At 40.2% G+C, this 12,512-nt stretch overlaps 1 protein-coding gene across 1 annotated transcript in view; it reads left to right on the forward strand.

The window, feature by feature from the left end:
- Positions 1-12,512, forward strand: part of LOC117154867 (uncharacterized) — a 14,534-nt gene continuing 2,022 nt past the window's right edge. The window contains exons 1-5 of the mRNA XM_033330236.2: positions 1-331; positions 2,430-2,579; positions 9,026-9,186; positions 10,735-10,837; positions 11,581-12,155. Of these exons, the coding sequence (XP_033186127.2) occupies positions 85-331; positions 2,430-2,579; positions 9,026-9,186; positions 10,735-10,837; positions 11,581-12,155 (1,236 nt within the window). The 5' untranslated portion in view covers positions 1-84. The remainder of the gene's footprint in view (positions 332-2,429; positions 2,580-9,025; positions 9,187-10,734; positions 10,838-11,580; positions 12,156-12,512) is intronic.

Raw genomic sequence — 12,512 nt, forward strand, 5'->3', positions numbered from 1 at the left:
AAGGCCAGTCAGTCGGTCATCGTCTTCCGCTGATGTACTTTTGAAGGTATCCTTGTTGCGAGGCGCGCGAATGCGCGCTCCCCGATGTCCAACATGATCCTCAGATGCTTCGCGATCTATTCTCTTCGACTGATTTTACTCGCAAACGTTGCGTTCGCGTCGCAACCACAGTGGAGTGTTTTGTCGTGGTTGTCATCCAGTGTTTGCACTCTGATCGTTTTTCCATCGAACACGCAACAATGGTCGTTGCTCGGCTTGAATCTCTGGCCGGGCCAAACCATCGACAAACCTTCCGATGGATTCGATTTGAGCGGAAACCCAATCTCCAGGGGTAAGTTCTCGGAGTGCCGTTTCGTGTTTCTTTTGTGTCCGCTAAGACGTTCTGCACCGAAATTTGTGTTTCCTCCAATCCTACGCCGCCTACGGAGCTGGTTTTTTTTTCTTTTTTTTTTTTGGGAAGAGATGGCATTCTATCGTGGTGCACGGTGACGGCGCATAGTTTTCTCAAAATCACGAATAAAACGAACGAACCGGTTAACGATCGCGTCACTCGAATTTCCCTCTTTCTCTCTTTTTCTCTTTCTTTCTTTATGGATTCTCTATATTATCTTCGATATAATCCCTTATTCACATTTAAATTACAATAATAGCATTAAAAATTTGATTATCGAAATAGATGTAGCTTTTATTCTACTTTCTATTTATAGAGATTAAATATGTATTGGCTGGTCGCTCGAAAATTAATCCAACGACAATTAAAATACATACATACAGCGTATAATATTATCATTAAAATCAGCTTTGATATTTATAAGTAAATTAGTTATCACTTGCTCTGTAACGATTATAATCATAGCTAAAATATTCAGGGTTATTAAACGGGAAGAGAACAAATAAACGTGAAATACAACGTGTAAATTTAATATTTGAATTGAAATATTATCTCGATGCCCACACTAGTTAAATATTCACAGGGATCTTTAATCTTTAATACACGGAATATTTAGCAGAATTAAATTTCTTATCGAACAAATCAATTCGACGATACTAGCCATTACCGATTATCCCGTACATTTCGTCAAATTCTAGTTGGCAAATCCCACTACTTATGCAAATTCCTATGAGTGTATCCCGCAAAGCGTTAATTGGCAATCAGTAACGATAAGTAAGAGTAACTCGATAGTCCTTCCACCGCGGAGAAACCAAAGACCGACGAATTAATTACTGCGGTAATTGCGTGTTCATCATCGTGTGTTGATTGCTCTGACTCGGAACAAAATGCGTCTCTACTCGAATGTCGAGTCACACAATCCACGCGTAGGTGTGATACCTGTATAACGTTAATTACAATATTCATGAATTACAAATGTACCACGGAGGAAACGTTTCTTGTTCGCGTTAAATCACCACTGTTCGTGATGAAATACTTAACGTAATACTCGAACGCTGGTTCGAAGGGGTTGTTCAAACTCTTAGTGCGCGAGGAAACGGAAAAAGATGTCGAAGGAAAATTTTTGGAATTGCGTTGCATCGCTTAAAATTTCAGGAAATAAAAGTAACTTTGGTCGCATTCTACGTATAAACTTCGTACAGACGTATCGTGCGACTGCTTTTCCACAGAGACAGCTGTAGCGAATGGGTTAAAAAAGCAGATCTTTCTTTCCAGCGTTCTATTTTCTTCTTCTTTCCATTCTTTCCCTATCATCGCTATACTTTCTTCAGATTGCAAGGACGAAAGAAACACGTTTCAACACTGGCGAACCAGTTTCTTTTGTACGTACCGTAAACTGGGGTAGCATTGGTAGATCTTCGTAACGTTTTTCCACGAGTAATCATCACTACGAAGATTTAACCAATCGCATACTAAAGATCCTGATGATGAAGCGGGAGGCACGGTGGAATAACTTAGTCTCTTCGTATTTTACAGCTCTTCCATATTACCAAATTAACTATACAATTTCGACAAGTAACAGATTTTCTAGACCAAAAATCCATCACACTTCACTCACTAGATAACAAACCGATATCCATTTGGCCTAGATAGAACCGGCATTAAAGGATATGTCTTTCGTATAGTCGAAATAAGGAACTTGACCAAATTCTTAAATACAACTAACCTAATGTCAAAAATAATATTAAACAGTATAGTCGTAACAAAAAATAGAAAAAAAAAAGAAAAGAGAAAAAGATAGCTGCATGATTGTACATGCACAGCCATACCGCCGAAAGGACTAATCATATGTTCGTAATTACTTCGTTCACTAGCATTCATTTTTCTTCTACCCTCTTGTCAAAAATACGAAAATCTCGCTGAAGGTGTGGTAGCTGACCGTGTTATTATCCCGTTATCGACAGTGTTGCTCCAGTTTGCGGTTTGCTATCTCGGTTTCGTTATCTTGCTCGACTTTTCGTTTGTAACCTCCTTGTAGTTCTGAACTTCTTTCCCACCCCGGTGCAAGAGGAGTGCCTATCGCAGGACAAACGACGACGGGGCATATGCATGAACACGTATGAGTGTCGCATTCAAGGAGGAAAGTCGAATGGACGGTGCGCGCTCGGTTTCGGCGTATGCTGCATATGTAAGTACCTCCAAGCTATAACCTGTTATTCCCGGTTCACCCAGTGTGCGAACGTTTCATAAATTCAGCGTGGTGGAAGTTTTATAGCCGGGAAATACAGGATCGGTGCGTGAACGCGTTTAAATTTCCGGGGATTTGCGCCCGTTCCCCGTGACTGCTAATTTGTTGATACGATCGTTGCTCCCCCGTGCAATTAATTTCTTTTTCTCTTCATCCCCCACGATTCGTTGCTTTTTTGTATATTATCTTCTTCTTTCTTTTTTATACACGGCGTCATTTTTCAGCGCACCGTTGATACGCGTCCAGGGTACATCGTTAAATTTTAAAGTGGAGATATTTGTACGTGTCTTTCTTTTTAAGAGTTTCAAAGGACGAAAGGCCCGTCCCGTTCGTGAGAATATACAAAGTTGGGTATTCGGACGAGAGTAATTAAATCTGCGTTCAATGAAAAAATTCTCTAGGCTAAGATTTTCTAAGATTTTTCTCTAAGGTTTTCAACGGACAATGTTCATCGCGACAGCTCTTAGATTCTTACGTTAATCCGATAAAAAAAATGTTAATAACGGCGCCGTATCGTGGATTTACTAGAAAAGCGACACCATTGAAACGAGCTTTTTCTCTAAACGTATCTAGTTCGATATTGCTTTGGTACATTTGCCATGTGTAAACCGTGGCGACTGAATTTTAATCTTGGCTACGTTTTAACATTCATAAGTCCCGTTACACGAGCGACTGAGCAACACGCGACGTAATTCTCGGTACAGATTTCGCAATACGGTTACGTGGACTTGACTCTGTACAAAAATGATATATATCCGATTTACGCCGTCTGTTTCCATCCACGTCGTGTTCTGTCAATCGTAAATTGCTCAGTCTTCGGTATGAAAGCACTTACGCGTTCCGCATACTCGTTTCGCATGAACATTTCACGGATATCGTGCACGAAACTTTACCACGCGATGCGCTCTTCTATTAACATTGATAGACCGAACTTGCTCAAAGATTTTAACCACTTCCAGGTTGGAAACTTTCCTCATGATATATAAACACGAAATGTAGCGTAATTTGCGATAAAAAAGGACAGGCAAGATGGTTTCCTCGAGGGGAACGAAATTGATAAACGCGACGCGATGTTTTCGCACGTCGTTTGACGAGATATATGATTTTAATCCTATTATTTAATACCGCCGTTGATAAAAAGGATCTGATAATTTTCACTAAATCGTTTGAATGATCGTTGTTTCACGTCAAGCGTTAAAAAAACTGGAGCGGAAAAATTGTGTTGCCGATTTGGAAGAAATTCGTTCGTTTTCTGCATAAATAACTTTACGACCTTCGAACGCGTTCAATTCAAGTTTCGCATAGAGAGTGACATTCTTAAACAATATCGCAGAAATGATACCGATCGTCGTCGACGATTCGGTTAGATCGTGCGGCGGTTTTAACTAACGGTATCACGGAGACAGCGTGCACGTCCGAAGGAATGATCTCGAGGAACGTGCGCCTCCGTTTCCGAGCGTGCAGAGGAAAGAAACAGGTGAAAGAGTACGCGAGAGAAACTGGAGGAACGAGAGGAACACTTGCTACGAGTTCGCGTGCCAAGGAAGAACGTACGGCACAAGTTATACAGTTATTTAATTGGTTGCCATCTCGGTCGCGCGTCCCAGATAACAAGTCGCGTTTCGTCCGATCTTTCCGCCAATTTCTTTTTCGACGATGGCCTTCGAAGGCGTCGGGCGATTACCCGTTAAGATCCTGTTGCGAGAAGGAAACTCGCGTTCTTCTCTCTTTCCCTCCCTCTCTCTCTCTCGTCTTTTTCTCGTACTTTCATAGAGATTACCAGAGCTACAAACAAGTAGTTCTCGCTCGAGCTGTTCGCTCGGAACCTTGCGAGTTTTATCCCGGCGAGGAATCGGATTTTAAATTGAACCACGACGGTACCTGAATTAATCAAGACAGACACGATCGGTAAGACGAGGGAATTCTCGAATAACGCAATAGTCGTTGTACAGTGAGGTTTCGTGTTTGCAATTACTAGAAACGTGCAGGCGTGTCTTCGTATTTACGCTATACATATATCGCATATATTATTCGGTATCATTTTGATAGAATTCGGATCGATTGCTCGGCGACTCGCGTATCAAATGTGTATAGCGTTTTACGGAAGAGCGGCTGCTCGTTTAGAGGAGAACGTGGTACGTGAGCAAACTCGTGAAACAAACGCCGGTACTTCTTTTATTGTGTGCACGTGCTTACTTTCAGGATAACTTGATAACTGCATAGACTCTTCTTGTTGCGTACATGATGTGTTTCGTTGACGATATTGTGTTGGATACGGAAGGAAAACCTTTTGGATACCTCGCGCCGCATCCTATGCAAACTTCGTTACACGCTTGTGATTCGGGTTAGGTTGGGGTTAGGTCAAAACACTTTGTAAATTTTTTTTTTTTTCGTTCGATCATGCGACTCGGTCACTCGATTTCGAAAAGAGAATTATCTTTTTTTTCTACGATACCGTGATAAATTATTAGATCGTTTTTTTATTAAGAATCGTTCTTGTTTTTATATCGATATAACCGACGTCTTCGAAGCGCATTAAATGCTCGCGAGTGGTAGTTCATATCGTCTTGTAGACCGTGATATATTGATTTTAAATCGAGCTCGACGAGGAAACTTCGGTGACCTGAAAATTTGAATGTTTTCGAAGATCGCTGTATTGTGATATCGAATAATATGGCTCGGACATTCGATAATGTAAGTCTGTTCGTGGTTTATTTTCAGTTTTAAGTAGCGGAATGGTACGTTGAAGGGTATAATTATTTTCCACGGTTTCGATATTACGAAACTATATATAAATATTTTCACGATATTACAATATTTAACGATATATCCATCTAATATGATACGATCGTTGCAAAAAACAGAAATTTTGAGAAAAACAGAATATTATAGAAATACTGTAGTCGAGTCAGGAAGGCTGTCGCCCAAATGACACGCCGACCCCGAATTTCTCAAGCTTGTATAAATATTCATAAGATTCCAGCGCATTCCAAATCCTCCGTGCTCGGTCTATGAAATTTATTTTCGGTCATCGAATATATTAACGTACTTACATCAATTTCGGTCCATGAAATTCTCTCGCAATTTGAATATTTCTCTGCTGTATTACATATGGTATTTATATTTATCGAAAGTACGTTCAGATTGATCGCGTAAAGATAAAATTGCAGCCAACAGTAAAGTAAATATTTCAAAAACTTTCCTTATCATCTTATAACGGTCAAGGTACAACGAAACAGCCTGAATATTTTGAAACACTTTGGAAATACTGTAGCTCCGACACTATGCCGTTCATTAACGATTCTACGTAAGAAACATAGCGCGACGATACGATCTTTCCATTAGATCTCGATGTTCTTCGATTTTATGTCTTTGTAAATCGACCTAACGCGAGAAAGAAATTATCCTACCGGTCGGAGAACAGTTCGTTCGGGAATCGTTGCTTTTCAACCAGTTCGGTCACTAACATCCTGACCATCCGAGTAACTGTTTTACATCGAGCGATGCATATGGAATATATTGCTTAGGAACGAGTACGTACCCTCGATCAGTTTCCGAATGCCGTGGCCTTGATTACCAGATAGGCCGTTCTTGATCTGATGTGTTTCAGAACGTATCCGCTAGAAGCGGTTTTAGATTAGAATATCATAAATTGAAAATAAAAGACTGTCGCTGCGTTATTTTAATATAACGTCTTGTTTTAGAAAATCGAACGCTTCGAAGAAACTTTGCTGTGCGTTGCAACGAAATAAACTTCGTAGTTATATAGTTTATGGTATATGAATTTTTAATCTAATTACTGACTTTTAACGAGAATTAGTACCATTATAATTGCGAGAAATCTTTATATCCAAGCTCTCCTTTCATCCCAACAAAGTATTTCTTACAAACATCTCTGTACGATTCAATTACGCTCTTAACTTTATCACCTCTCTTACAAGTTCCACCGATTCCACTTCTTAATTTTATCGTTAGTAATAATTCCATTGTTCTCTTATATACGTAACGTATATATAAAATATATAAGAATAGAACGACCAAAGAAGAAGCAAAAAATGAGGCAACTAATGAAATGAAATAATACAAATAATAAAACAGGTTCAGATTCTTAAGAGTTTAACGAGACATCGTTCGGCGACAGAGACACCGCTCCGTAAATTTTTCAAGATCGTCCACTGGTTGTTTTCCAAGAGAGAAGAAGGGCGAGAAACGTCTACGTGAAACTGGTAACCATTTCCTCGGGGTTGCAGCCAGCTGAATAGAACCACCGTGACTCCAAAACGACCGCTGAATGGCTGAATGAGAACTCATTATCGGGGCTTGGGACCGCTTACGAGACCGTCACACCGCGATTAATAATCCTCCTCCTCAAAAATAGTTTGCTGGAATTTCGAAGTTTCTTGGAATGACCCGCTGTAATTCTCGCCGAGTGGTTTTCGAACCGCGAAACTCTTCCGATGAATATCATATTCGTCGTACGGGTTAAATCTTAATTACGCGACTGCTCCATCTATCCAGAAATATTTTTTAGAGATATTTATATCGAGAAATATTTTCCTCTTTGAGAATAAAGAATTTCTTTCCTACATTTTTTTCTTTCTTGTCGATATTTTTCGCAAATGCTTGTTTTCAATTTTTCAACGATCGGTTTTTAGATAACTTCCTGAAAAATGATGAAACGCGCGAGTAAAAGGTTAATGAAAAATATTAATTTGTTTGAAATGGAAGTGGCGAGAAACGAATAATTTTTATTTTCACGTCTTTTAATTTTCCCGTTCTATTTAATAAATATTCGTTTTCTCAGTTTATTACTTATTTTTATAATCTGTATTGTATTTGTTCCACGCTACAATAATTTTCCCATGTTGGATTCTGGATTTTCATTTATTTCAATTTAACGGTGCTTAAATCGATGCAGCTCGAATATTTTCACGGTGCAAGCACATTCAGTAACATTAAAAGTCTATCGCATAAAGCTTTTTTTCTCACGCGAATGAAATTTACTATTTTACTGTATATGCTCATTTTGTAAGCCTATTGAAAGTTCAATTTACAAATTCGAAGTACTGTGCAACGTAATAAATTACATTTTACAAGATTTTAAACGAATGCTTTTCTTAAATGTTCCTAAATGTACAACGTTTGACAAGATATTTAATTAAATTAATAATAAATTAGTAAATCGTATTTGTATTAATAAGAAATTAGTAAACTGGATAAATGTTAAATTCCATATTTGTTTAACTCGAAATTTCACTGCTTCGCGAATTATTTACGACGGTATAATCTACCATTTGACCAAGGTTGATTAACCATTTTTACTTTTTTCAGTAGTCAGGCAGTAGGGTCAAGATATTTCGCGTTGCAGGCTGAGCAAGATTTGAACATCGCATATCTTGTACGTGTCGTTCTCGATGTACTCGCGTACGAAGAGATTGGAAAAATACCCGATACCTGTTATTCGATTTCCCGCTACAGCCATTGATCCACATACGAGTTTCGGCTGCTTGCTTGGCATTAATTTATATCCTGTTTCGCACGTAAACAGGTACCGCGTATCGTACCACGCGTCGTAATTCATTCGTGTACCGTTATCACAGTTTCCCTGTTGTGGGAGTATAGTAACTGCTTTTTCCCGTTATCAAGCAGAATCCTAATGGCAATAAAAATACCAGCGTATCTGTTCGCCGTAAAAAAACACCACGAATAATTGTCGATAACTAGTTACGGCAGTATCAATCTTTTACTTGTTTCTTTTTCAGGAAAATTATTTATAATATCAAAGAATAAAAAACACACCTAATTAAATCGTTAAGAATAGTACATTATCCCAAAAAATATCATTCGCGTGTCCGTTTTTATTTCCTTTGGTTCATACCGTATTATTTCTTTCAAATAAAGAGAGAACGAATTCTAAGTAAGCGGTTCAAATCGACAAATTTAATTGCTCATCGTCGTTGCCTCCGACTCTCTGCCAATTGCTGTCACCGGCGAATTCGACGATTCACCTGGCACGAAAGAGATTTAAAAATGACACGGCAGAAGGAGAGAACGAAAGAATCGTTATCGACGCATCGTACGAGAACACGAGCTTTCTGACCGCACGAACGCACTCGAATTCGTTGTTTTCCGGCTATGTAACACACCGAAAACCCGATCAATATTTTCAAATCGATATACACAATGTACAACAGATACTTTATGCTGCACCAAGTTCTATCGTGCGCGTAGAAATAGAGCTTGGCTGTCGGTGTATATCCGCTATTTGGCCGATTCCACCTTCGTGCGATTCGCTCTCTTTCTCCAACCCTTGCTTCCTTCGTTCCCCTGTTTGTCTTTGCCCATTTGCGATTTATTCATTTCTTTCTTTTTTCCCCTGTCACAAGTCACGACAACTTGCGAGCAGAAGGTGCAGAATAATCTGACCTACGTGATCAGCCCTGGTTTCCCCAACCTCATTGACTGGCCCATGAACTGTTCAGTAGTCGTGCAGAAGATCGATAGGCAGGTCAGCCAGCTCAGGATCGATTTCGTCCATTTCAACATAGTAAGCCACGCAGCTCTTTGTCATTCTTTGCTCCACTAACGGCATATTAACCCCTGGAATACTACGCATTTACGATCTCACCCCACCATGCGCGGTTTCCTAGTGTACGCGACAACCTCTGTCTCTCTCCGCTACGCCTCGCGCACCCTTGGATATCGTTGTTGGTTCGTGTCAAAAAGCTAACCTACTGGAGTGCCAGGACACGCAGCACGACTTCCACAGGAACGGTGGCGCGTGCTACTATTGACCCATAATTGAGAACGCAAGCAAAAGTTCAGTAACCCGAATATATATCTACGTTTCCCCTGTTCCAGCTAGTGTCCCTCCGTTGACATTTATGAGTGTCTCCAGGGGATCTAGACACGCTTGTAAAATTCATCTACGTTGACGTGTAAGATTACCACGTTTTAAATTAACCGGGCAACCGTCGACGGCGAGACAGGATGGAGGTCGACGGAGAGAGAGGGAGAGAGAGAGGGGGGGGATGAATTTTTTAAAACCTCGCGTTATTTAAGGGTGAAGCTATCGTTTCGAGAGACCGTCGCTTCTTTTATGCTTTACCAGTCGAGATGCGGTATGTTTTATGCTGATGCTGATTACGGCTGTAGTATGTGTTTCCCGTGGTAATCTCGACGATGGAAACATTCTCGTGTAGCCGAAATGGGATGAGTTTTTACGTCGATTGTTAAATGATTTAGCAAGGCAATGGCTCGTTTGAATAATTTTGAAATATCGAAACGCCAACTATATTTATTAGGATAGAGGTGTCACGATCACGCGATAAAATTATAATGCACATTTAAGGGAAACAACGAGTATTGTACAGAAGAATTTTACTTTGTAATTTAGATTTATAGCATGAGGGGATGTTATTTTACGGAAGCTCCCTGACAAAATGTACGATACGGAAGATTAAAATTAAGATTGCAAAGAGTATAATTGTAGGTTGGTAGTACGTGGTGGTCGCGCTATGTTCCCCGAGGGTTAATGACACCATCGTAGCTTCACCGTGTACTAGCGTAGCGGCTTGCGATTTAAACTTTACATTCTTTTCGACATAGTGCTGTAGTAATCAGTTGAAGCGAGTGCATCGCAGCATTTCCTCGTTCATATAAAAACTTGTTAACAGAAAATCATAGGAGAAGCGATGAAATTATTAACTTTTTTTGTATTTTGAAGAAGATAAATGCGTAGTATTCCACCATTACTTTACCGTGATCGATTAACGGAAGTAGTAAAAGTCTCATTGGAATATTTCGCGTATAATTATTACGACGAACGAGATGCCTGCGAGAAACTGTATAAAACGAAACGAATTATTTAACAAGATTGGAAATACTCGGATGGAAAAATTGATCGAGGACGATTAATTTGTTTCGAATTCTTCGATCCACCGATGAAGATGACGGACCAAAGACGGCCACGATGTACTGGTTGATTCGAGTATTCGAATAGCATGCTATACGCGTGTATGTTGATCGTCCGATAAAAATCGACCGCAATTTACCGCACGACTTGTTCATTCAAGAGACTTATCGATCGTTGTAGGGTCAACCCAACCCCAGGACTGGCGTATGTGACGAAGATATCATGGAAATCAGAAATGGCAGGAGCGTGTTTCAAATGTGCGGTTGGAACAGCGGTCAGCATCGTAAGTAAGAGTTCCTTTGTGCTTTGTGTTAAAACTTTTCATTTCGCGCTCCAATCTCGCGCTTCGATCTTCGCTTTTATTTATTTCTTTCCTCGTTTCCTCGCTGAAAAGAGTTTCAGAAATATTCAAATAAGTTGTACGGTCTGTTTTATTAAGGTCAATTTTAATTAATTATTTTATGCGAGAAGAATTTATACCATTCGTTGGATACGTTACGCGATATACAGGACGTTTCACGCAACTAGGCGGAGCTATAACTTTCGTATCACTAAGTCGGCGATAGAAAAAGAATTTCACTGGGAAAATTAAATATCGTCAGGCGATCAACGTCTTTAGATACTCTTCCATCTTTACGCATTTGTATCGGAGACTAATCGATCGGTCGAATGAAAAATCTTAATTGCTTAATGGCAGTTTGTATCAAACGCTTTCAGATTGATAAATTAAATTCGTGTAATTAATCATTGCGGGGAATTCACTACGATTAAAATCTCGCGGATATCGCATTTCCACCGAACTACGCCGGACAATCAATCTCGTCTGCAAAACTGTAGCTGTACGTACGAAAAAAGAATAGATATCGTACGCTGGAAGACGATACTTTCCATCCGATGAGTTTCCCTCGATATCGTTAGAAAGACCTGACTAAGTTTCGTTAAGGAATCGATCCATCTTCTCCGATACAAAGCTCTTTGGAAGCCAGACAATCGTTTGTAGACTCATTCTTCTTCCTTTTTGTCCAGTATACATAGACTTGGACGAGGACGATCAGTCCCTGACACTGGACTTCCGATTACCTAGCAATCTCCGATCGAGAATGTGGGAAATGAGGGTTGTCCAGTTAGATTTCGAGCAGCGTGCACCTACCGGCTGCCTCCAATACTTCCAAGGTTCTAACGGCACCTTAAAAACTTTCAACTTCTTGTCGAACGGAAGATTTCTGGCCGATCAAGACTATCTAATGTGTATTCGTCAAGAGAGAGAGATGTGCGGAATCTCTTATACACCCTGTTCGCCCGATTCCTTTCGAATCGGTCCTCCTAGGATGCTATTGACGAACAATACGAATTTGAACGGGTCGTCGATCGACGAGGGTCCTAATGCGAATTCGACTACTCGTAATACGACCGTCGCAGGATCTACGAATGGGACGGATATCGAGGGATCTGGATCGAATCCGATGGAAGAAGGTGGAACCTCTATGAACACGAGCAATACCATGGAACAGGAAGTCGGTTCGTCGAATGGAGCGGTTTATGGACAGGAACGTTGCCGAGACAGGGTGCTCATCCCCTGCGACTTCGAGGAATTTATCACGGTAATGTTTTTTAGTTTGCTTGCGAAGGGCGACTGTCGATAGGATGTTGGATTTGATTAGCTCGAGACATCTTGTAAGTCGGTTCTAGGTTTTGGTAGGTCGACACCTTCGGTAGATCGATCGTCTTGCTGACTTTTATCGTGGCTCGATTGTTTCTTTGGTTTGGCAAATCGTATATATATATATATATAGCATAACGTGTATAGTATCCAAAGGACTCGGATACTACGGTGGATTGTACTATCGAATTTTGCAGTTTAACGATTATGGTAATGGTGGTCTGAAACGATACTTGTTAAACTTGTTTTGCTCGGTGTTGCGAATTATCGTTTGCCTTTACGGGCGATTTGTTACTGT

This window comes from Bombus vancouverensis, chromosome 11 (genome assembly GCF_051014615.1).
Source record: "Bombus vancouverensis nearcticus chromosome 11, iyBomVanc1_principal, whole genome shotgun sequence".
NCBI classification, from domain to species: domain Eukaryota; kingdom Metazoa; phylum Arthropoda; class Insecta; order Hymenoptera; family Apidae; genus Bombus; species Bombus vancouverensis.